The 26516-nt window shown below is 39.0% G+C and overlaps 1 protein-coding gene across 1 annotated transcript in view; it reads left to right on the top strand.

The window, feature by feature from the left end:
* Nucleotides 1-2958: 2958 nt before the first annotated feature.
* The window catches only part of PPP1R36 (protein phosphatase 1 regulatory subunit 36), a gene marked incomplete at its 3' end in the record, with an annotated part of 31382 nt that continues 7824 nt past the window's right edge, over nt 2959-26516 (top strand). Inside the window, 7 exon segments of the mRNA XM_079913814.1 lie at nt 2959-3535; nt 4147-4211; nt 13251-13337; nt 13859-13956; nt 14056-14122; nt 16281-16379; nt 21154-21288. Of these exon segments, the coding sequence (XP_079769940.1) occupies nt 3530-3535; nt 4147-4211; nt 13251-13337; nt 13859-13956; nt 14056-14122; nt 16281-16379; nt 21154-21288 (557 nt within the window). The 5' untranslated portion in view covers nt 2959-3529.

Below are 26516 nucleotides of genomic sequence, written 5' to 3'. Positions count from 1 at the left end.
GTAGTCAAATGATAATGGAAAAAGTACTTGATCTTAGGATGAGGCTACATTACAGTTTAAGGAATAATTAGCATCCCTTGAACTTGAAAGCAATGTTATGCTAGGGCCTAGTGGTCATGACTAAAGCTAATGCAATACATATAGAATGCTAAGGGATTGAAAAAGTACATTTATCAGAATGGGGACTTAATTTTTTCTTATCTGAATGTCTGATTAACAAAATGGCTGTTTTGAGGCAATGAATCTATATACCTGTCAAAATAAGACATAGCAGGTTGTTTACAGTATTTCAGATGTATGAAATTTCAAAAGAAGCTTACCCTAAATTTTTTATCATATTAATTTGATATGTGTAATGGAAATTCATGCACATGACTTGTGTATTAGGAGATATTAGTGCTCTTTACATCTTTAAATTTAGCATGCATAATAGGATATTTAATTTATCACCTATTCAATATGTCAAGGAGAGCTAAGAATTTCTTTATCCTATGTACAATTTTAAACATGAATATAACCTGGCTATCTAGATGAAATCAAAAGATTTCTTTTTATGAAGCTCAAATACTGGGCCCATGATAAGGTATTCATCTACTTTAAGTTGAATGTAGTTTATAAAAGTTGTATTGTGGGGTATATTTCCCTTGCTTTTGAACACTGGAATTGAAATTTTAAAGAATCTCAGATCCATATGTCACAAGACAATTGCTAAGGGAATCCATATATTTAAATTAAGGAACAACAGGAATATTCAATTGCTTCTGTATAATGTGTAAGTAGATATGAGAAAACTGTTGTGAAGAACTATCCTTAAGCATTAAAATTAGATACAGAATTTAAATCCTTGAAGAAAAATTATGGATCTTTAAAGAAAGATACACATTTTTACTCTTGATATAGCTCTTGGGATGGAAACATTTTAGGGTATATGTATTTCTAAAATTTAATAGAGTAATACTTAATGTTGAAATGTCTTTCCCTTAGAACAAATGAAGTCATAGACTCTTTTCCTCCACCCCTTTAAGTATAGATAGGGATGTTTGTGAATTGAAGATTGGGGAAATAAGCAATCAAAAATGGAGTTGCTAATTCAAATACTGGCACTGCTGTTTTCTTACATGTTCGTTTTAAAAGTAGAATTATAACACTTTGAAAATACGTCCATTATGACTTTTTCATAGTATAAGCATGCATTATATCCAGTTAATATCTTGGGCCTAAAATTTGAGACCAGCAACTTAGTTCTATGTCATATGCTCTGAGTTCTTTGACCTTGAGGAATTTATCTTAACTAGGCAAAAAAAAAAAAAAAAAAACAACTTTCCCTCACAGGACACTTGAAATTATTAAATATTTAGATGGCACCTTTATCCCTACTTTATAGCATCATGAATTGTTTGGTTTTTTTTTTAAAGAAAATCATATTTCCATTTTAGGTTGTGAGTTTCTCATGCCATTTAACAAAAAACCTAACTGGTGAAAAATCTAAACTAAGAAATGAGTGGGTCACTTTTAAAATAAATAATGATTTAAAGCCATAAAAACAATTTTTTTATTCCCTCTTTTGTTAGGGCCTAGTGATACAGAAATATAAGATGGTTCCTTAAGAGTTATCGAGGCTTTCCTTTAAATATTATGTCCCTCTACCACATGTGACGTAACTTGTCATGTAACTTCTTTGTAGGTCATTGTTCTGAGTTCTCAACGCTTTTATTTTTACCTTAGTTTTGTATTTTAGATAGCCTAAAGTTAAACATGGTAAGGTATAAAAGATCTTTGGTTTTCTATTAGCATTTCTTCACTCACTGAGATAACTGAAGAAGTTGCCTGGAAGTGTGGGGAATGGGTACCATCCAGAGTCCTTGAGAGTCTCTCTCAGTCCTTTTTGGAGCTTCAACTTATCATTTCTCCTCTTCCCACCCAAAGTTAAATACCCTGCTTGGAGAAAAGCTTTTGGTGATTGGGATATTTTGCTAAATTCTTTTTAAGTGAGTCATCTTGTAATAAGCCAGCCTCTAAGGCTACAGCCTGAAAGCAGCACTGCCAGCGTACAGGTGGGTTTCCTTATATCTGAGCCAACCAGAACAGCTACCAGCAGTGGACTCAAGTGAGTGGAACATGAATCTAGGTGATTACAGTTTTATACCACTGTGACCAGTGATTGTGTGTTACCAAGTAGTGAGACTGGGAGGATGGAGGGAAGGGGAAGCAGTGGGATATCTATTGCTATGTTTTTAAAGTTTATGTGAGTATACAATCACTATTTACTAACCATCTCTTTAACGCTAGTTAAGCTGTGGGGATAAAACAAAAGCAGAATATATTAGGTATTCCCAGTCATGTAGTGTCATCTAGCATTGCTTACATCAGTGATGGAAGGAAAACAATACCAAACAATCTGCATATCAACTCAGTTGCAAGAAGAAATTACAAGACACATGATTTGAAAAGTGTAAATACAGAAATATCAGTTGAAAACCCGTTGATACAAAGCAAGTTTCTCTGCTTTGAGAGACACTAATTTTGAGTACTTACTCAGGGTGATGCGTTACACACATTACTCCTTAAAGAGCCTCGTAAACCCCTCATCTGGATATCTTCAAATGGGTTCCACATCTAGCTATGCAGCAGAACCCAGTTTTGAAAACCTTATTTCCTCCCTTGCTCCCCTCCTGCCACGCCCCGCCCTAAATTAACCTAGTCCCAACCTGTATGTTTTCTATTTTATTTTATTTGTTTTTATTTTTCTAACCTGGATTTGAACTTCATTTAGTGCTATTAAACTTTGGAACAAAGGGGAAGCTTCCCTAAGGAACTGAAGACCTTTTGGCTAAGATCAAGTGTAGTATCTGTTCTTATTAGTTTAATATCTGATACATCTTCTATCTGAGGATAACATACTAAGTGGATTTTTGGAGCAGGGAGTTGGAATAGGAGCTTGCTCTGTCCACTCCAAAAAAAAAAGTTATTCTAATTAAAAACAAAAAAACAGTGACGCAGTTGACTTCTCGGTGGGAAGGCACGAAGAACGGACTTCTAAAGAAGGAACCCCGGTGCGGCTTTGCTGTGAGACGCTAGGGAGCCACAGCAGGCAAAGGTGTCAGCATGGGCAGCAGTGACGCCCACCCGCCACCGCCGCGGAGGAAGCAGGGTCCCGCCCCCGCCCAACGTCGGCGGGGTTTCTCAGCGCTCACGGGCGGTTAGTTGCCTCCGCGACGGTCGGTCTAAAGCGGCCAGCGGAAGGCCACGTATCGTGTGTCCGAGTTTTATTCGAGGAGGCGGCGGTTGGACTCGCAGGCCGACTAGCCGGATGTAAGTGCACCTGGGCCGCCCCCAGCCTGCGGCGGGTGGAAAGCCGACCCCCTCCCGCCCGCGGCGCCCGACGGGGGCTCGGTGGCGGTGCCGCGACGCCCTCCATTCCCTCGGCCAAGGCCCTGCTCTCCGCCCTCCCCAGGCAGGGGCGCCGCCTTAGCCTGGGGCGAACCTCACTCGAGGAGACCTGGGCTTAGTTGTCTACAAAAACCAGACGATGGAGGTGCGTTCGGCAAACGGTCAGAATTGAATTCCGGCTCCCCCCCACAGATATCTAGGTATAGGAAAGTTCCACCGCACCACCTCTAATTGGTTGGCTGAAAAATAAATAGCCGGCCTGCGGAGGAAGCGGTCCTGCCCTGGGTGGGATCCCCAGAGGAGAGGCTGGAGGCTGGTCGCTACCATGGCTTGGAAAGGATAACCTGGTACTTCGCCCACTTCCTCCGAAGGGTGGGGTCAGAATTAGAGTTGCTGTCTAACTCCTCTGAAAGATTGGGGCTGCCTTGGGCACCAGTTTATTGTGGTCTGAGTCCCAGTTAATCAGTAAATTACTATGGTGAGATGACACAGGCTCCTAGCCTTCCTCTCTTCTTTCCCTTCCTTCCTTTCTCCCCTACTTTCCTCCCTTCCTTCCTTTCTAGTGAAACTACACCCAAAAACAATCAAAAAAGATAAAATCCTGGCTTCAAGTTAAAAAAAAAAACAGTTTAAGACTCTACACCTTTATTGAATAGAGTTAAATAGCAACTAGTGAGAATTATTGTTAAAAGTTCATTGTGACATGTGGATTGTAAACTGAACCTTTATCTTTGCTGCAATCATTTCATTTTACAGCAGTTGGGATTACGATTAGGGATGTGGTACTGGAAAGATGAAACCAGAACTCTTGAATTCAGAAGGTAAATTTTAACAAAACTTTATTATAGCTTTTACGAAAATTACGTGTGTTTGGGATAAAAAAATTCAAGCAGCACAGAAGAGTATAAAGAATAAAATAAATATCTGCTGCAATCGCAGCATCTAGAGATAACCGTTTTGGCAGCCTTCCTGATATCCCCTTCTTATGACATTTATCAGCTGCTCCTCTGTATCAGACACCGTGCTAATCAGTTTACCAACCCTTTGAAACAGCTGCGTGTTAATCCACTTTTACAGATGAAGAAACTGATGTCAAAGGGTTAAGAAGTTAGAAGGAAACTAAGTGACTTGGCCAAATCACACAGCTCAGAGGTGATTAAGATGTTTTAAATCTAGGTCTACTTGGTTAACAGTCCATATTCTTAACTACTTTATAAAATTGCCTTTTTGAGTTATAGAAACAGAGTTTTACATTAATGGGACCATATATTATACCTGCTGCAGTAGACCGTAAATTTTACAAAGTAAAATTATTAGGTTAGAAAAACTAATTTTAATTCTCCATTGAGAAAATACTGACTCTATTAAAAGTGTATCACTAAACTAACAAAACTAGCCACTATCTGCTGTGCACCTGTTATATCGCAGACATTTGCTTATTTTTCTGAGTCTTAAAACAGCCATGGAAAGTGAGCACTAATATCTCCATTTCATAGATGAAGAAACAAGGCTCAGGGAGATTAAGCCACTGAACCAAAGTCATCCAGCCAGTAAGTAGCAGAACTGACATTTTGAACCAAGATTTATCCAAGTCCTTTCCACTTTATACACTGTCTCCCTCTGATAGACCGCAAGACCTCAGTGGCCGGAACTGTCTTAGTCATCTTCATGTCCCTGGAGCCATCTGCAGAACTTCACAGAGTAGGCACTCACCAAATGTTTATTGAACAAGTACAATCAACCAAATAGATTCAAGCAGAGGAAGACTAGAGGCACAGGGCCAATTAGAAGGCTAATTGTAGGAGGCTTATAAATAGTTATCCAGGTAAGAAACAGAGTCAGAGAGAAAAGGGTGCAGGACTAAGAAATATGCAAGAGATGAAATTGGCAGGATGTTTGGATAGAATTGATTGATACCATATAGTGCCTGAAAGTGAAGGGAGAGGGAGAAGTAGGTGCTTAGGTTGGCTCCCAGGTGTCTGGCTTGGGTGATTTGTTGGCTGGGATTGCCCTTCCCCCATATACAGAATAAAAGAGGCAAAACTGGTGATGTGTTTGAGGTTGCTATGACGTGGACACATCTGTTAGGCTGTTGGTCAAATGGGGCTGAAGGTCAGAAAAGGAGTTGGCTGTGCAGATGTAATTTATAGTTACATTATAAATATAATTAAATATTTAATAGCACTTAAACATGAATAATTTAAAGGCTAACCATTATATTAAAGTCAAAATCAAAAGTTTACATTTCATGGAATATTTATTTCAGTGTTTGAGTAATCTGTCATTTCCACAGCAGTGAGTTCAATTTTTCTTCTCAGATATGTCACAGAAGATTCAGTCGAGTAACTCCTGAAACATCATACTTAGTGAATGTGAGAGTGACAAAGACAGCAAGATAGCTCTGAGATTAGACAGACAGGATAATCACAGGATTCAAAATATACACGGTAAAGTGTGGGTGCAAATTTTCAGTGCAAATATTTTCTTTTCTCAGTCTTCATATATATATAAAGGCCATCTCAATCCTCTCTTCTTATGATAAAAATTGCACCATACTTTTTACGTACTGATCTTTATAAATGAAGTTATTTTGTAGTATTTTTCAAACTAATTTTTCAGTGCTAATCTAATAATAACCCACCCCAAGTGGCACTTTTTCCTGTATGATCCTACTAACGAATTTACAGATATCAGTTTCACACTGACTTTATTATTCATAAAACATTCATAAACTAAAGTTTCTTTTGGTTCGTTACCAAATTATTCTTTAAAATGGCTTGATTGATTTCCCATGTATATTCCCCACTTGATTTTGGAGAATATACATGGGATGGTATGATTTAAAAGGTAGATTGTGTGACATAATGTTGAATGAAAAAGGCCAGACACAAAAATGTAAATATTGTATGATTTTATTTATATAAAAGTTTACAGTAACAGACAAAAGAAAAGAACTGTATTGATAGAGGTCAGAATAGTGGTTACTTTTTGCGGGTTGTCAACTGGCAGGGGAAAGTACAAGAGAACCTTCTGAGGTGCTGGAAATGGTCTATATATTGATTTGGGTGGTGGTTACATGGGTATATACATAGTAGAAAATTCATCAGGGGGAGGGGGAAGGGTGAGCTGTGACAAAGTGAGAGAGTGGCATGGACATATACACACTACCAAACGTAAAATAGATAGCTAGTGGGAAGCAGCCGCATAGCACAGGGAGATCAGCTAGGTGGTTTGTGACCACCTAGAGGGGTGGGGTAGGGAGGGTGGGAGGGAGGGAGATGCAAGAGATATGGGAACATGTATATGTATAACTGATCCACTTTGTTATAAAGCAGAAACTAACACACCATTGTAAAGCAATTATACTCCAATAAAGATGTTAAAAAAAAAATTCATCAAGCTGTCCACTTAAGATTTACGTGCTTTACTGCATAAATGGAAGCTATACCTCAATTTAAACAGTGTAAAAATAAAACCCCCCAAACACCAGACCGTATCAAGTACACAAATTGGGTGTAGTTAAAGATGGGGAAAGGACTACCATGAAGAATAGATGGGGGCAAACTTTTCATAGTGGAGCTGCTTTGTGTTTAAGCAACTGTGTGGCAAACCCGAGTATTAGGATTACCTTGGGAGTCCAGCTGCTAGGGGTGATGCTAAGGAAAAGAAAAGCAGACTTTTGTATGTTTTAGGCCAAAGTTAATGTTTGGCTTTGTTGGAAATGTAGATACTGATTCCCTTTTAAAGTCTAAGCATGTCCCATCACACATTAAAATGTAGGTCTGAAGTCAGAGAGGACTCATGAGCTGGAACATGCTCTTTTTTTTCAGAGACAATGCTGCGGACACTATGTCACCCCAATTCGTGGTGATGAGACAGGGCTGAGGCAGAGAAGGTGGAGAGGAGACAGTGGTAAGAATGGAAGCTGCAGAGGCAGAGGCTTGTTCAGTCACTGTTCTCACACCAGTTCTGTTTGGTGTCACTCCACAAACCTTTACGAGCATGTGTCATGGCATTGCATCTGTGCTCTAGAAAGCCCTCTCCCATAGTAACGTGGAGGGGCAAGATTAGAACTCGAGAGACAAGACAATTATGCATTACTCTAAGGGGGAGATGGAGACTTGCAGGAGAACAGAGTCAAAGAGTCATGCTAGAGGCAACTCAGATAAATCCGGCCTTGTGTGCCGGGGGAAGTAGCTGGTAAGATTGGCTGTGAGACAAAGGGAGGAAGGAGGCAAGAACGTCTGGGTCACTGAGTGGGTGACAGCATTGTCTATTGAGACAAGGAAGGTGGCAGATCCGGTATGTTTATGGAGGGGTGAAAGGTAACAAGGTTACTTTTTCAGTGTGCAGAATTTGAGATATAGTCAGCCCTTGGTATCTGCAGGGGATTGGTTCTAAGACACCCCCGCCCCCTGCGGGTCCCAAAATGTGCAGATGCTCAAGTCCCTTATATAAAATGACATAGTACAGTCGGCCCTCTGTATCTGCGCGTTCCACAGGCTGACTGGACCTGCCTGTGAGATGTCCAGGTCAAGAATTCAGTAAGCAGAGGTTTGGTTTTCCTGAGAGGGACCGGTGCAGAATTACAGTGGAAAGTGAACTGACTGAGGCCAGAAGCCTAGGAAATACCTACTTCTAAAAATTATGAAATAAGTTTTAAAATATCATATTATTTTTAAAAACCAGAAAATACCATTAAGCAAAAACAACCAAAAAAACTTTACAATCCCACATAAAGAGTATGACTGTTAACGTGGTAACAGTTATTGTATAGCTTTCCAAATCTTCTTTTATGTATGTATACACACACATACATTTTTAACTTACTCTCCATTTCCGTATCTTTTTTCCTCATTACAAAGTTGCACATACTTGTTGAAAAACAAGTATATAAATGTACAAAGTAGAAAGTGGGGAGTTCTGCCACAGTTCTGCCCCCAAAGACCACCGGTGCACCAGTGTTAAGGCTTACCACCTTATTTTTATTTTTTTGTGTTCAACATACTGATTATATTTATTTTACATTCTGTGACTGATAATTCCAGTACCTGAAATCATTGTACGTCTGACTTTGTGGCCAGCTTTTTTTTCTCTTATAGTGTTATTTTAAAAATTTTAACTAAATATAAATATTTAAAACTTTTTATATTGGAAGATTTCAAACATAAACAGAAGTAGGGAGAATGGGATAATGAACCCTCACATACCCATAGCATAGCATCAACAGTCACCAAATTAAGGTCAACTTTGTATCATCTATACCCTCATCTTCTCCACCCCTTGATTATTTTGAAGTAAATTCCAGATATCATTTCATCTATAAGTATTTCAGTACATATCTCAAAAAAAATAGGCACTCTATTAAAAAATATAACTAAATTACTATTTACTAGCCTAAAAATACAAAAGGTAATTTCTTAACATTGTCACATATGCAGTTTGTATCCAGATGTCTCCTATTGTTTAATATTTTAAAAGTTTGTTCCAGTCAGGATCCACACGATTTCCATACATTACAGTTGGTTTGATATGTCTCTTAATCGGTGTGCATGTCTTAAGGTTTTGAAAGGTATCTTCACGTGGCCCTCAGAAATAGCAGACAGGCAAAGAAAGAGGAGCTAACTGAAGAGAAAGCATGATTAGAAGGGTCAGGAGGAAAGCCCTGAGACACACAAAGGCCTTCAAAGGCAAAATAAGAAAGGGAATTTGAGTGGGGTGTGGTCAGTAATGTCAGATGCTAAAGAGAGCTCAGGATGGGGCAAAAAGAAGCCTTTGGATTTAGGGGTCGCTGGGGACTTAGGTGAGAAGCCATTTCAGGAAGGTAGTGGAGTAGAAATCAGATTACAGTAGCTAGAGAAGAATCTGAGATAAAGAGTACTCTATTTTTGCTAGTTTCTCATCAGTAAGTTTACCAGTGAAAAAGGAAAGCGACAGTAGCCTTTAGGGGATCCAGTGCTAAGGGAAGGGACTTTTGTTGCTTTTGTTATAAAGGTAGGAAAATTTTGAGTTTGTTTGGGTAGAAAGAAGAGATGGAAGAGAAGAGAAGGAAAGTGGGAATGGGATCAAGAGCGCAGATTAGCTTGGAAAAGGTAGAAGCAGAGTTTCCGCTGAGTATGGTGGGAAGGAAGTAATAGAGACAGGAAAGCTTGGGAATTTGAAGGTGCAGGAAGATATATCTATGCCGCTCTCCTTACTGAAAGTAAACCAGACCCTCCCAGGCTATTACTGGGAGGAGAATCTTCTGGTAGCAGTGCTACCGACCCTGACTCATTCCCCCGAGATTGCTGCTCCCTTTCCAGCTCCCTCCTCAGTAACTGCCACCACTGCCACACTGGGCTGGGCCGGGGCTCCGGAAACCTGCATTCACCCAAATGCCCTGACCCAGTACCTAATTGGGGGCATTTCCTGAAGCCAGTGGACAGGAGAGACAGGGAGCGCTTCCCAGGAGAGGCGCTAAGACCTGAGGAGGAGAAGGTGTTGGCAAGGCAAAGGGAGCTCTGGTTGTGGAGTAGGAGAGTGCGTTCTAGGCAGAAGGAACAGCACGTGCAGAGCCCCAGACACATTTGAGACTGCAAGTGGTCAGTACGCTGGGTGTAGAGCTCCAGGCGAGTGTTAAGAGAGGAAGTAGAAGTTTTAAACCAGGGCAAGATCGTGAAAGGTCTTACAGACCGTGCTGACGAATTTAAACTTTATTCAGAGGCCACGTGGGGTCGGGGGTGGGGGGGGATTGAAAGGTTTTAAATGGGGAAGTAATGGGCCAACCAACAAGGCATGCTTCTCTCTGACACAGTGTCTGTAGTCCTAGCCATTCATGTTGCAAGTGCCCCCTACTCCCAGCTGGGAGAGAACCAGCCGCCTGTCTGAGTGTTTGCCAAGGTCGTGGACTCCCCTGAGGACATACAGCCAAGGAAACTACACCTCCAGAAGCCTCGAACTTCTCTTGTTTTTCAACACAGCCTAACCAAAGACTCTAGTAACCACTGAAGAGCTCTAACTGGTGTGGAAGCCAGGAGTGGTCCAGCCCTCCGCATTTTAGTGGTGGGTTCTAGGAGAAAATATGACTGCTTTTTCTCATTTATTTCAGGGCAAAGGGAAATGATGTGACTGTGCTGTGACATTAGGAAATCACATCAACACAGTGTGGTCTGTGATTCTAAATGTGTTGCCAGATTGAGAGGGAGACTACGGAGACCGGGAGGAGGTACAGCTCTAGGTCAGACTGTGGTTTGGGAGCCAATCAGAGGTGCAGTTCAAAGGACAATGTTTAATTGTTACTAGTGATGCTTCTTAGTGATTCCAAATGCACTGTGAGCATAGGCTGCTTTTAGAGCTATGGCAGGACACTCACAAAGAGACATCCGTCTCACCATCTGATCCGGAGAATGACTTCAGTCAAGTGAAAAGCCACTCAGGCAAGTGTGGGAAGACGTGTCCAGAGGTCAGAGAATAAGGACTAGAGGTTTCGCAGTAAATGCCAGACTACTGCCTAAGAGCAGGCACTACCTGCCGCAAGTTTCAAATACTGAGACATGGTCAGCCTCTCTGAGCCTTAGTTCTCCATCAGTAAAATGATAGCCACGTACCAGATGATCTTTTAGATGTCTTCTAAGCCCCAAATTCTATGATCTTATGATTTTATAATTCTAAGTTCATTTGACTTAGTTCATAGACCTGATCCAAATGTATCCTTTCCTTATCTTAAGGCTCTCTTGTCTCAAATCAACTCAGGCAAACTAACTAATAGGGCAAAAAATGTTGAATTATAGGGATGGGACTGAGGCAAGGTTAGGAGGGAAGCAATTTCATTTGACACTAACTGAAATTGGGTGTTTCTATCTATATTCTCTCATCTTCTAGGGAAGAGAAACCCTGGGAAGGGCTGGTGACCTGAGTTTTCTTTAGCCTATTAGGAAAGTTAAGAGCCAATGGCTTGTAAGTGGCCAGAATGTTGTGACGGTCCAAGAGAAAACTGAAAACAACTTTGTGTTCTTGTTTAGGGTGATTCTATTAATGCCACACATTAGATATCCAGCAAGTAGAATGGACTTCAAAGAGCTCTTAGAAAATGTCTGAATGTTTGGGGGAACTGAGGATTTTGTTAAAGGCTATCTAAATGGCCTGTCAATAGAATGTATCAACAATGTACTGTTTCTTCCTCTATACCTCTATCAACTTTTTTTTAGGAACGCAGATAATAAATCAATACATTCTTGTTATTAAAATAACCTGAAATAATACAGAAGTATACAGCTGTGGAAGATAGCTCTCTTCATCACTACGCCTCCTCTCTGCCCCATCTCTCTTTGGAGGTACCCACCATCACCATTTGGTATCCTTTCATTTCTTTTTTCCTGCCACCTCCTCAGTATTTCAGCACACCTTCCCTCTAAATACCCAATCCTTGGAGACCAGTGATAAGAAGAGGACAAGAAACAATGAAAAGTTTAGAAATTTCTACATCCACTAACCAACTTGGTGCCAGTGGTCTGAAAAGAAAGAACAGTACAAAAAATCATTCCCTTGAGGTGATATCGTGTACATGCTTTTAGATTCTAACCTAGTCTACAACCTGAATATTGCCAGGATGTTGGCAAAAACTCCTGGAAGAAGAAAGTACCAAACTGGTTAACTTTATCATTCCCATGGGAGGTATTTCTCTAAAATGATGACTTTGTGGGTAACCAATCCCAGAAAAATTTTAAAGGAAGTTGTTTCAAAACTGTTGTGTTGACAAAGAGATGATAAAGAGTATATATGCATGATTAGGGAATGACTAAAATCTGGGGAAAAGTGCGTCTACTTACTATATCTATGCTTAAACTTGACAGAGAGACATGTAACTGTGGGCAGAGATTAAGCTTCTGGGTGGTGTTATCAACATGGCATTGTTTCAGGCAGAAAAATAAACGTCATAATCCACAATGGTCACCAAACCAATGTATTTGGTAGACACCACAGTTCTAGAAAATGAACTCTCTATGAGGCAGGAACCACATCCTGCTAGTCTTCAAAATGCTTTTCTCTGTTTTCCTATTAAGCATTTGCTGATAATCCTGAGAGTCTGTGCATTGACTGTAATCAGACACCACTTATTTTCAACGTTATAGCAATGCCTGACACAGAGTATGGCCTCAGTACACATTTATTTGTTGCTTAATTGTGGTCCATTGTTGGTTAGGCCCATTACTGCTTGGTAATTCTTGTACAAAAACTATAGAGTCAAAGCAACCCTGAGTTAAGTAAAGGGTCCTGAAACCTTCTTCAAGATCCTCAAGCTTCTAGAAGAGTCCACAGCAGTGATAACGAGGTGGCTGCTCGGGGGGCAGGACTGCCTGGCGGGTAAACACATGGCTCTGCGGCTAGAGAACCTGTGCCCGGTCCTGGCTTTGGCACTTGTTAAGTGATCTTGGTCCAGTTACTTAATATCTTTCTAAGGTTCAATCTTTCTCATATGTAAAAATTGTAATAATAGTAATATTTTCCTAATAGAGTTGCTGTGAAGATTGAATGAGGTCATGCTTAGAAGCACATAACAAGTACTCAGTAAATCAAAAAATCCTTCCAAACTGATCACGAGCTTTCTGTTTCTTCTGAAGTTACTGCAGCATTTTCAGATGGAAATGTTTTGTGTATGGTGGTATTCAGGGGGCTAGTGATACGTAAAGTCTGATCTTTTCATCTTTTTCTAGATGATTGTACCACATGTAAATAAATGAATTAAGTACAGCTGTGCCTCAGATTCTCTCCAGGACACTCACAATATGTGCTGGTCCTCAGGTTCCATGAGCTATGGTCATGCTCTGATTAGTTTCCCCCGGGAAAAGGTTCAGTTCCTAATTTTCTCGTTTCTATTACAGTTTTACACCTGCAGTAGAACTCAGAGAAAGAGGAAAGAAAGGCAAAGCAGTTCACTTTGCTGAAATTGATGGTCCAGCTTCAGACAGGTAGCTTAACTTAGCACCGTGGCAGTGTTGCTGATAGCACCTCTCAGCAGAATGGCTTAAGCCTCTGCAGACTCTAAGAAAATATCATTCCCGTCATCCTAGGTTGAAATGCAAATAGCCATCAAGGAAGGAACATGCACTATTTCACAGTTATGGTGGGAGTTACAATCATCCCAATGATGTATCCCTGTGATAATTCGGCTATTAGCAAATTTTCAGCTTCTTTAAAAAAAAATCTGAAAATGATAGCTATGCCAAAAATAGATGATTTAAATGATCTATTTTGGATCAAATTGGTATTTACCTTTTATGTAAGGCAGTGTGCATTCCTCCTACCCCTAGCATAGTAAATATAATGTTTAATAAAATGTATTCCAAAATGATCCTACATTAAATGAAACCCACACATGACACTCAGGGTCTCCTTACTTTAGAGTAAACACCCCATGTGCCTCAGGGTAGATAAAATACAACTAAAACCTTTCAAAGCACTACTATAGACTGTTATATCCCCAAAACAGGTTGACAGATAAAAGGTTTGCTTTAAGAGACGACAAGTCACCCAAAGGCTTAGAGAAACGAAGTCAGCAGGGCAATGTTACACTCCTCGATGCTAAATGTGAGTAACTGCTTCATCATCCTTACATGTATTACCTGGTGTCAACCTCTAAGGCAGCTCTTTGTCCCTCTTTCAATTGTCCATCTTCTCTCCTTTCAGATGTTGCTTTGCTTTTGCTACAAGATACTGAGATGCAGCATATCTGTTCTTTTACAACATTTCTGAGGTATGTAATGCTGGTGAGACGTTTTAGATCTTTTATCCTTTATTTTGAAATCATCCCATCTGATAAGGGATGACAAATCTGATCTTTGGAGAAAGGGCTGGCTCTATGCAAGCCATTCTCTCAGGATTCAGTTTCCAAGACTGAGACCAAAGAGAGGAAGCCAGAAGTTACAGGAGCCCCAAATAAAGTCCAGGGCAAGGAGTATGGTGAGCACGTCGTCAGAGGCCCATTGAGACTGCGCTATGTATGTATTGGTTAAAGGGTATACTCATTTACTGAAGATCAGTTTTCTCCACTAGTTAGGTTTGGCAGCCCCAACAAGTACTAGGTGTGTGACTCTGGGGGAGCTTTGGGATCTTCCCGAGCCTCAGTTTCCTTGGATACAAAATTGGAAGAAATGGTGTCTCCACGTGGCTGTACGTGGAAGGTGCTTCTCCTGGCAGCTGCACTTGTAAGTGCTCAGTGGGAGTTGGGTATCCTATGCTGTGGGCAGCGCTCACAGACTCCCTCAGCATTCAGTAAAGGCCGCATCTGGCAAACACCTGAGATTCTCTGCCTGAAGCTTTATTCTATGGCAGGAGCACACTCAGCCTGCCTGCAGGGCTACAGGACAAGCTTGGGGCACTAGGAAGTCAGTGCCCGAGAAGCAGCCTCCAATCAGTGATATGCTGGAGGGAGAGTTGGTAGATAAATATCCCAGCTTCCATCTGTCAGGATAACTCTAAGTTTTCTACGCTGTCTCCTAGAGTCCCTCATGGTACTGAACTACATTGGTCCACAGTGATAACGAACTTGTTAACATCCCCTTTCCATCTCACCTCCCCACTCCCCTACTGATGTTTCTTGTGATCACTTCCTAGTAAACTACTTACTTGCAAATCTGTCTCATGGTGTGTTTCTGGGAGAACCCAACCTAGGACAGGTAGTTATCAATACTGTGAAAAAAAAGTCTGCAATGCTCATCTTCATCCTGCTCTCAAGGTATGGTTAAGGAATGCATGCCAGAGTAAGAATTTCCATTTGGGGTTAGAAAGGAAGCAGCAAAAATCTTGTAAGAATATTTAGAAAGAAAACAAAGCCTTCTAGTTTTAAAACAGATGAGATAGGATTGTAAATCGATGCAGTCTTTTTGGAGAGCAAAACTTATGAAACTTTAATGTGCAGATATTCTATGTCCTAGCAATTTCACTTCTAGGAAGTTACTCAGAGATGTGGCTATAAGAATAATTACTGCAGCAATGTCTATAATGTTTTTTAAAAACCCAAATATCCATCAGTAGAGGATTAGTTAAATAAATTATGAGCTATAGCATACTTTATCCACCTGTTTAAAAAAGTGAGGAAAATCTATACATGGTATCATGGAAAGAGGTCCATGTTACACAGGTAAGTGACAGAAGCAAGTTGCAAAGACTTGTATATACCGCATTATCCCATTTGTTACCAAAAAAAAAAAAAGTAAGGCATATATTCATGCATATGTATGTGTGCTGGTGGGGGAGGACCTTATATGTGATTGCCTATGCTCTAGAAGGTTTAGGACGGATTCATGCCAAACTCTTAACAGTGGCTACCACTAAGGAGTAGGATAGTGACAAAGGAGTGAGGGGAGAGTCTTTTTACTTGTTACATTTGTGTACTTTTTTTTTTTTTTTTTTTTGCGGTACGTGGGCCTCTCACTGTTGTGGCCTCTCCCGTTGAGGAGCACAGGCTCTGGACGCGCAGGCTCAGCGGCCATGGCTCACGGGCTCAGCCGCTCCGCGGCATGTGGGATCTTCCCGGACCGGGGCACGAACCCGTGTCCCTTGCATCGGCAGGCGGACTCTCAACCACTGTGCCACCAGGAAAGCCCACATTTGTGTACATTTTTTAAACAACAACAAAAAATTACCTGTATTATAAAAACACTTTAAAAATGAAAACTAATTGGTAAGCAAAACTATAATTCAGTTGTGACCTCTCAAAAAATTTTGTTTATGAAAATCAGGTTTCTTATATCTTCAACAGTTATAGTAGATAGAATTTTAAATGGTAAATTAGTTGTGTGATGGGTATGGTAACATGTGTTTCTACTTATTCTTGTGTGCCCATATATTTTTTTATGACAAGCTTTATGTTTGAAATATGTTTTCATTATTTTCTTTTAATCTCCCCATAGGAATAAGAATCTTGACGATTTCCTCATGGCATTGTTGTACTATTTATATTATTACTTGGAAAAAATCTCACAGGAAAAGAAACCCAAAAGCTGTGTGGTGTAAGTAGAATTTTGTAGTGTACTTTATTTTTATTGATTGATTTATTTATTTTTGGCCACGCCACGCAGCTTCCGGGATGTTAGTTCCCCGACCTGGGATCGAACCCGGAGCCCTGGCAGTGAAAGCACCGAGTCCTAACCACTGGACTGCCAGGGAATTCCCTGTAGTGCACTTTAAAGCTTGATCACTGCCAGTATTAAAACTAACTTTTGTCTAGGGTAAAGAGATGATGGAAATTTAAAAATCTTGGAGTATGCTAAAACATTTTACAGGGAGGGGTTCACCAGTTCTAAGGCTCACTGAATAATTCAGATGGGTATTCTGTTAACTAAATATTGCAAATAATATAGACCAGCACTGCCCAATAGAGGAGTATGCCCAATATGTGAGAGCCATATATGTAATTTAAACTTTTCTGATGCCATATTTTTAAAATGTAAAGATACATGTGAAATTAATTTTAACAAGATATCTTATTTAACCCAATGACTCAAAAATATTATCATTGCAACCTGTAGTCAATACTAGGAAGTTATTGATGAAATACTTTACATTTTTGTAGTAAGTGTTTGAAATGGTGTCTATTTTACAAATACAATATACCTCAATTTAGACTAGCCACAGTCAGTGCTCAGTAGCTACATGTGGCTCACAGCTACCATATTGGACAGTGCAGATAGAGATATTGTTTCTGTGTTTGTCTTGCTTACAAAGTTCTTGCTAAAGGCTTTGTAAGCATCTAATGAAAAAAACTAAGAATTTAAAAAATTAACAGATATGACCAAAATGATATTACATATCATAGAAGAAAACGACTTCTTAGGCTACATGTGAAGAATTTAATCACTTTAGGTGGAGGTGGCTCGGAGCTATACAGGGCAAGAATCTGGGAACTCAGAGTCCAGAGCAGAACAATGCCTCTCAGGCTTGGTGACCTTTGCAAGCCATGGAACTTTCCCAGTGCCCAGGCTGCCCTCCCCAGTATATGTGGAACCGACCCAGTGATTTTGCTGTTAGGAATGCTGGATAGAGTCATCAATTTGTTGTTGTAGAATGTTTTCAAAATGCAAAATCCTTGCATATAAACAAGCAGTTTGAAAAATTTTGTGGATAGATAAATGTCTTGGGATAGCACTTTTGTAAAGAACCAAATAAATAATTCAAACACTACTACTACAGTAAAGCCATTATAATATGCAACATCTAGCAGAGCAGCCAGAGAACATGAAGTGTTTCCGTGGTAGCAAGCAAATGGGCTCAAGCCAGCTGTGGGCTCAGAAGGTTTGAGGAGTCTTAACTATTTCCAAAGAAGAAATTTATTAGATTTTGATAGCATATTAGCTTATATTTTGTATGTTTTTTTCTAATTCTGTGGATTGTTGCTAATCAAGCAGAGACGTTGGGGGGGGGGCGGGATGAATTGGGAGATTGGAATTGACATACATACACTCTTGATACTATGTATAAAATAGATAACTAATGAGAACCTACTGTATAGCTCAGGGAACTCTACTCAGTGTTCTGTGGTGACATAAATGGGAAGGAAATCCAAAAAAGAGGGGATATGAGTATATGTATAGCTGATTCACTTTGCTGAACAGTAGAAACTAACACAATATTGTAAGGCAACTATACTCCAATAAAATTTTTTTAAAAAAGCAAAGACATTGTTTAATTTCTTAATTTATAGAAATAGATAACAGAAGAAAGGTTTCTTAGTTATTTTTAAAATATACTAAAGGGCTTCCCTGGTGGCACAGTGGTTAAGAATCTGCCTGCCAATGCAGGGGACATGAGTTTGAGCCCTGGTCTGGGAAGATCCCACACGCTGCGGGGCAGCTAAGCCCGCGTGCCACAACTACTGAAGCCCACGCACCTAGAGCCCATGCTCCGCAACAAAAGAAGCCACCGCAATGAGAAGCCTGTGCACCGCAACGAAGAGTAGCCCCTGCTCGCCACAACTAGAGAAAGCCTGCGCTCAGCAACGAAGACACAATGCAGCCATAAATAAATTTAAAAAATTATTAAAAAATAATAAAATAAAATATACTAAAAATTATTAGAACCCAGTGATATATGGTAGATTTTCATGGAAGGAATCAGTTACAGAATGACAAAGAAAAATCCAAGCCTTAAAATTAATGGTTCTGTGGTGTGATTCTAAAAAAAGCATAACAACTTTTCATTTTCAAGCTTCTAGTAGTCAGTTGGTTTATTTATTATAATAGAAACAAATGTAAATTACATTGAGATATCTGGATATAAATAACTTTAAGAAAAAAATTAATTTCCATCAAAATAGTGGGGTATAACATAGGGATAATAGTAGCATTCACTTTACAGTTATTGTCCAGATTATATGAGTTAATGCATATTATCTTAGCCTAGTGGTTGGCCCTTGGAAGGAAAGCCTATAACCTGTGAGAGGAGAGCAGGAAGAGTTACAGAAGGATATTAAAGATACACTTTGATGGTCTTAGATGACTAAATGCCCTAATTCCAGAAGAAAAACCTTATCCCCATTTAACGGATGATGAAACTAAGGCTCAGAGAGGTTAAATGGCTGTTGTACATGCCAAGTTAGTGATGGAGCTGAGGCTAGAATCCAGGTCTCTAACTCCAAAGTCTCTGCCTAAACCACTGTGTGGTGTCCCCACATCCCTTACCAATGAACTCGGCTCTCTGTCCCTGAGTTTATCCATTTGTAATTAGGACTTACAGCTTCTGAACAAAGGTACAATTATGTATGCAGTTTTAAACATCATAAGTATTTTCAAGTTATTACAATCGTTGTAATCATAATTTTTAATGGTGGCATAACTTTCCATCAGGCTACTGCATGTTAATAACTTATTGACCTACCTATTAAGAAGCAATGTAGTATAGTGGTTAAGGGTACAGACTTTGGTGCCTGGCTTCAGTCCCACAGGGGCACTCATATGTTAGGTTAATGTCAAATCCTTAAATAGTACTTGGCTCTATTACTACAGCCTGTATTACTACTCCTAGTATCCCTCTATTTTATATATTTTGGGAGTCTCCAGTTTTTCTGATAGTCAAATAGATAAATAATAATGGCATTGAATATCTTCATGCATTAGATTTCTCCCCTAACTTTGGATGATCTTTTACAAAGAATAAATTTCCAGGAGAGATTATTGGATCAAAGTTTATGACCAATTGTATGGCACTTGAAATTATTACTAAAAATTTTTCCAAAGGGTTATACCTGGGTTTATTATTTATTTATTTATTTATTTATTTTTTCTTCTTTGCGGTACGCGGGCCTCTCACTGTTGTGGCCTCTCCCGTTGCGGAGCACAGGCTCCGGACGCGCAGGCTCAGCGGCCATGGCTCACGGGCCCAGCCACTCCGCGGCATGTGGGATCTTCCCGGACCGGGGCACGAACCCGTGTCCCCTGCATCGGCAGGCGGACTCTCAACCACTGCACCACCAGGGAAGACCCCTGTGTTTATTTTAAATGCCAGGCTCTACCCAGACCTACTGAACCAAAATCTGGAAGAGGGGTTGCCCTTGGGAGTTTGCACTTTTAGCAAATACCCCAGGCAATTCTTACATATATTAAAACTTGAGAACCATTGGCGGAAACGTTTCAAAGCATTTCTTCGTTGTTGTTTGGTTTGCTTTGTTTTCAACAGCAGAAGAAGAGATTAACTATAGGCAGGTCTGGCAAAGCAGGGGTGAGGATGAGGGAAGGCAACAGGGAGGCAGGCACAGTGATGGTCACCGGGGTGCTCGTGGGTGTGTGTGTTGGGTTTATATGATATTTGGGCATTTAAAGTTGGAACCCACCTTATCTATTCCAGAAACTCATTTTATTCCAATTACTCACAGGCCTTCTCACCACAGTGATAATGTTTTGTGCTTTGAAACATCCGTTTTATCCTTAAACCCACCACCTTTCCCCACAGCTTATCCTCATGCAGTCAGTCTAGTGGTTAACATCAGAAGGGGCAGGTTGTCTTTCTTGTTTAGAGTGCATTTCGTTTGGCTTTTATCTTTCTGAAAATAAAAAGGCAGGGACAAAGTTAGTGACACTTCATTTTTCAATAGCAATCATTGGAATGTATTGTCGGCAATGTTTCCTACTGTACTGTACAGCAAAAATGTCTAAAATTAGGCTTCAGACATGCTGTAACCTAAAAACAGGTTGCCTTTTAGAAAGTACATTTGCAATTCAATTGGAACTGGGGCTGTGTTTTCACAGGGAAGCAAGGTGATTGTAATTGATGCCAGAGTTCCCAGAGTGGTATTCCACAGATGCCACCTTAGCAAACACAGAACTGAGGGTGGACAAACATCGAGTAGTTCAAACATGGAGCCCCCGAACTTAGTAATAACATCAGAAACCCAGGGGAAGCTAAGGTGGGAAAGAGTCTCCATGGCTGTTTTAGCAAAACAGCAGGAAAATTGGCTGCTAACTGCCACAGAAACTAGTATAGGGAATTTGTTAGTTGAGCTGTTCTATATAAATTAGGACTTCCTGTGTATAAAATTGAGGATACATATACAATTTATAAAGAATCTATTAAAAAAGTGAATATTCAGCATAAACTTGAGATGCTGATTACAATGATAAATATCAAAGGGCTTTGAGGAACTTTCTCTGCCACAGCTCAAATAAAATAAATGCAATGATAAGTGAGGTGTGTTGACTCAGGTTTCTTTCAAAATAGTTTATACTTCTGACTTTTTACTAATTAATATAGACATTTGCCAACATTAATCCAGATTATTGTTTTTCTTTTCAGGGGCCTTGTAGAGAAAAAAGAGATGGAATTGATTATCAGTAAGTTAGAAGCAGCACAGAAATACTTGGCACAGGAGTACTGTGTCCTCGTCCTGGGCTTGGGAATGCCTGATAAGCATCACATGTGCTGCGGAAAGTAAGTCCCCACTTAGGATTTTGTTAGATCTTCACTTGTGTGTAGATCCACATCCTTACAACCCTCAGCTTTGACTTTTGGTGCCCCTGAGAAAGGTTCCTTTTTTGTTGTACAGAATCACTGGCCTCAGCTGAGACTCTGTCCCAAACACATGTGACATCTTGTTTGAGAGAGCCAAATGAGTATAGGAAGAATCCCAGAACCTTGGCTGATATATTTTTTCTTTTTTCAAATTAAAGTTGATTTACAATATCGTGTTAGTTTCAGGTGTGGCAGATGTTTTAACAACCTTCTACTATTTGGGTATAAATTTCTCTCAGGTTATATCAGTTCAATGAAATCTTGCTTTCTGCCAGGAAGGCTTCTTGCTGTCCGACAAGGGCCACTTGGCTGCCTTGGGCAGGAGGCCAAGTGATGGGCCAGTGTTGAAGCGGGTATTGGGTGTGTCCCCTTCCCTTCTGCTGCTTGTTTTGCAGCAACAGTTGTGGGTATAATTGTGTAAGGTGGGAGTTGTAAGATGACCCTGTTTGTGGGAAGGCAATTTTTACCTTAGGATAACAGTTCATACACTACTATAACTAAAATTTTAAAGTGTCTTATCACAGGAAAGTTCGGGGTCACAGGAGAGAAAACTCCAATCCTTAAGCCAAAATCTCCTTCTCTTAAGTAGTAGTTTCACAACAGGCTCAAGATCCATGCCATGGTCATGGCCAGACCTTTTACATTTTTTAAAAACTTTATTGGAAAAGAACCCAATACATGATTTCTCTCTCTCCACATTCCCCCACATTTTCAAAATACAAATATTTGTATTGTACATACTTTTTTGTGTTCCACATTTTTTCTGTGTACCTTTTTCTATTATTCTGCTTATATAATCTCACCTACCACTTTGAATAACAACTGTAGTCATTCTGTTGTATAATATACCAGTTTGCTTAACCATTCCTCTTGTGTACATCTGTGTGGTTTCAGTTTTTCTGCTTTCTAATGTTTTTGCATTGAATATCTTTATATAAATAACTTTGTTCATTTGGGCTGTTTACTTATGGCTTATTACCCAGAATGCACTTATCTGGAAGGCATGAACAATTTTATAGCTCTTGTTACATATTGCCAGATTGTCCTTTAAAAAGGTTAAAACATTCTTTATCACCATAAGCAATAAGCATACTTGTTTTTATTAGTTTAGTATTTTTAATAGCTTAAAGGTATATAAAAATCTTAAGGATATTTTATTTGACTGAATATTTTTCATGACTACAGAGTTTGTGTTCTTTTTTTGTGTACAATAATTTATTGCCTGTTCCTCCTCTAGTTTTAACCATCTATCAAGTGGAAACTGGGAATTAGTATAATTTATATTTCATATAGCAAGGATTGGTTACTTGTTTTTTCTAGTTTGTTGCTTTCATTTTGATATTTACGTTTTTACACATTATGAAAATGTTTTAAGTTTTTATTTATTTGAACATTTCCACCTTGTTTCTGATGCTATTCAATAGTCATACAAGTTCTTGCATTCCTGGGTTCATTCTGTTCATTTCCAGGCTAAACTCCTCACCTTTCTTTCTTAGTTTTTAAAAATAGGATTAAAGGGCTTCCCTGGTGGCACAGTGGTTGAGAGTCCGCCTGCCGATGCAGGGGACACGGGTTCGCGCCCCGGTCTGGGAAGATCCCACAAGCTGCGGAGTGGCTGGGCCCATGAGCCATGGCCACTGAGCCTGCGCGTCTGGAGCTTGGGCTCCACAGCAGGAGAGGCCACAACAGTGAGAGCCCCGCGTACCGAAAAAAAAAAAAAAAAAGGATTAAAAAAAAAAAGCTTTGATCCATTTGAAATTTGTTATATCTGATCAGATGAGCTATGAATCTAAGATATTTTTTCTTTACTAATAGCCAACTTTCCTGTAATATTTATTAGTGATATTTTCCACTGTAACATTTCTTGTTTATTAGATGTTGAATTTTTCTAATATTTTAACCCATTTTAGGGAATTCCTATTGAATTTTTTTGATTAGTTTTTCTCTTTTAAACATCAGAACTATACAGCTTGTATTTTGCTTTGCTTTATTCAACAAACATTATTGCTCTGTGGTAATCGTGGTGCTAAGTGCCAGGGTACAAGGAAAATGGTCTCTCCTTTCAAGGAGCATACAGTCTATTGGAGGAGTCATCAGGTAAGGAGACCAGTGACTGTTGCAATAGAGGTATAGACAGAGATTGGGCACCCAAAGCAGGAAAGGCGAGGAGCAGTGGACCTCAGGGAGTGCAGGCAGTGAGCTGGGCTGGAAAGGAGGTGATTTAGCTGAAAACAAGTACTCACTCCTATTACCTCCAGAAACCTTATATTTGGTGATCTTGCCTATTTGAGATCAATTTCACTATTAATCAAGTTCTAAGCAATATCTACCAAGAACCTTTTATTGTTTATTGTATTAAGACCTATACTTTAGCTTAGGAAATAGTGTCATCTTTGCTATATTGAATCCTCTCAAACAGCTGTAAGTTGTATTCTCCATTTATTCATATTGTTCTTTATTTTGTCCATTAAAGTTTTACATAGTAATAGTTAAAGAAATTTGTGTGGTCCTAAATTAGATTAGCACTTATATATTCACGTAATCAATTTTTTAAATACCAATGTGAAGTTTGGGTTTATTTATTTGTTTTTAATTGTATAAGTACTTCATGAACATATCCTAAGGGTAAAAAATTTAAATAGTTATGTATATAGTTTATAGTTAGTATTGTAGAGTTAAAAGTTAAAGTCTCCTACTTCCTCCACCATCCTTCAATATCAATCTCTCCCCAGAAGTAAGTACTGTTACTTCTGGCCCGATGTATGTCCTCTTGGTTTTCTATCCAATTATACGTATGCACTTACATTGTTGTTAAATACATCAGATTAATGCTATGTTGTCATTTTGAAATGTGCTTTTTTCACTTATAAATCTTGGATATTTTTGAAGATTAGTACACATAGATCTACCATATTCTTTTTTAAAAGTTAAAGTCTCCTACTTCCTCCACCATCCTTCAATATCAATCTCTCCCCAGAAGAGAGATCCCCACATAGATCTACCATATTCTTTTTTAAAAATGGAATAGTTCTTAAACGATGGATATTACGGACTTATTATCATTAACTGATTATTTCCCTGTTGATGCATGTTTGGTAATATATTTTTGATGACAAAAATATATAAGAATGCATTTGCTTTTATCAGTTTATGTCATAACCAATGACACATATGTTAAACACATTTCCTGCCTATGTAAAATTTTAATTTATCTCCTAGGATTTTCTAGGTATATAATCATATCATCTGTAAAAGGTAGTTTTTAATTTCATTTTTTCCTAGAGTCATATTTAAAATTTTTAATTAGCTATAGTAGTAGCATTTCCTGTATCTAATACCATTAAAGAAGTGACTGAAGTCAACCTTATTTTTTTCTGTTATAAAAGAGAATAAGCTAGCACATGCTATTTACTTATTGTATTGACCCTTAGTTTAAGTGATGAATTATTTATCATGTCGAGAAAATAACTCCTTGTTTCCCTATATGTTCAAAAATAGTTTTGTTCTTTCTTTTTATAAAATTAATGCATAGTCGTGTACAATAATTAATCAATACATAAAAAGGAAAGGGTAAATCTGTTGTCAACAGTTCATTTATTATCCTTTCAGACATCTCTATATGCACACCCAGACACACAATTTTACATAAATAAATAGAATTTATTATTCTACAACATTACACCTGTAAAATGTACCCAATAACATACTTACTTAATAGACCAGCTGTGAAAATTACATGATATAATACATAGAAAACACTGAGACCCATCCTTGGCACATACTATGTATTCAGTAAAGTTAGTTATTATTATTCCTTTTTTGTTGTTATTACTGTTATTGCTATTAATCTGTGGAATTTGGTAGTAAATATAACTCTACAACATCACCTTTAATGGCTTCCTGGTATTCCAAATATGTTTAACTTATTGATGAACAGTTGGAATATTTCCTTTTTAAATATTAGGAATAACACTGCAGTGAACTTTCTTATACCTATATTTGATGTACTTGTCTAGTTTGTCCTAAAGATAAATTTTTTACAGTAGAATTCCCGGGTCAAAGAGAATGCATATTTAAATATGATGTATATGTTTAAATTTTGAAAGTCCTGTTCAAGAATAGATGTTACTATGGACAAGAAAATAAATGGAAAAACAGATAATTTGTTAGAGTAAAGGGACTATGGGCGATTTAAAAAGTGCCTTGCATTATGGAGGACTTCCCTCGTGGCACAGTGGTTAAGAATCCACCTGCCAATACAGGGGATACGAGTTCGATCCCTGGTCCAGGAAGATCCCACATGCCACGCAGCAGCTAAGCCTGTGCAGCACAACTATTGAGCCTGCACTCTAGAGCCCGCGAGCCAGAACTACTGAGCCCGTGTGCCACAACTACTGAAGCCCGTGCGCCTAGAGCCCGTGCTCTGCAACAAGAGAAGCCACCGCAATGAGAAGCCGGTGCACTGCAACAAAGAGTATCCCCCACTCGCTGAAACTAGAGAAAGCCCATGCGCAGCAACAAAGACCCAACACAGCCAAAAAAAAAAAAAAAGTGCCTTGCATTATCAAACAAGTTGTTGCATCTTTTGAGACCTAGACTATGATATTTACTGTTTTCCTGTTCTCTCTTAAGGTTGTATGATTTGTCCCCACTGCTTTGTTATAGTTTGAGAATCTAAAACGCTTAATGAAATTCTATATTATACTTTGCTGTTCTCACCTTGTTTTTCCAATTTATTTTACTTTATTTTTTATCATTACCATTAACCTTTACTAAACATTTTACTCTATCTGCATTTTAATGTCTTTCATGTGAGTGTGGATTTCTACCCTTTCATGTAGTGAACTTTATAACAATTCCATGTGGTTCAATTTTTTCTTTTTTCAGTTTTTCTGAGCCTGGAAACCTTTTCCTTCCACCTACAAAGAGAAACATCAGGTGGGACAGAGACTGTATTGGTTTAAGAACTTCATTGTTTAGTTGGAATAGGTTCTCTCCAGGCTTCTCCAGGGTCTAAGGGGCAAAAGCATATGTCCTCTCCACTCTTCTTGGCTATTTATAAGGACATACATTGGTCTATAAAGTTTAAAAACAAAAATGCATGTGAGATTTCTCTCAAATAGGGACTTGATATTTATTAATGTTTA

This window comes from Stenella coeruleoalba (genome assembly GCF_951394435.1).
Source record: "Stenella coeruleoalba genome assembly, chromosome: 2".
NCBI lineage: Eukaryota > Metazoa > Chordata > Mammalia > Artiodactyla > Delphinidae > Stenella > Stenella coeruleoalba.
This window is presented reverse-complemented; position numbering and strand designations above follow the sequence as displayed.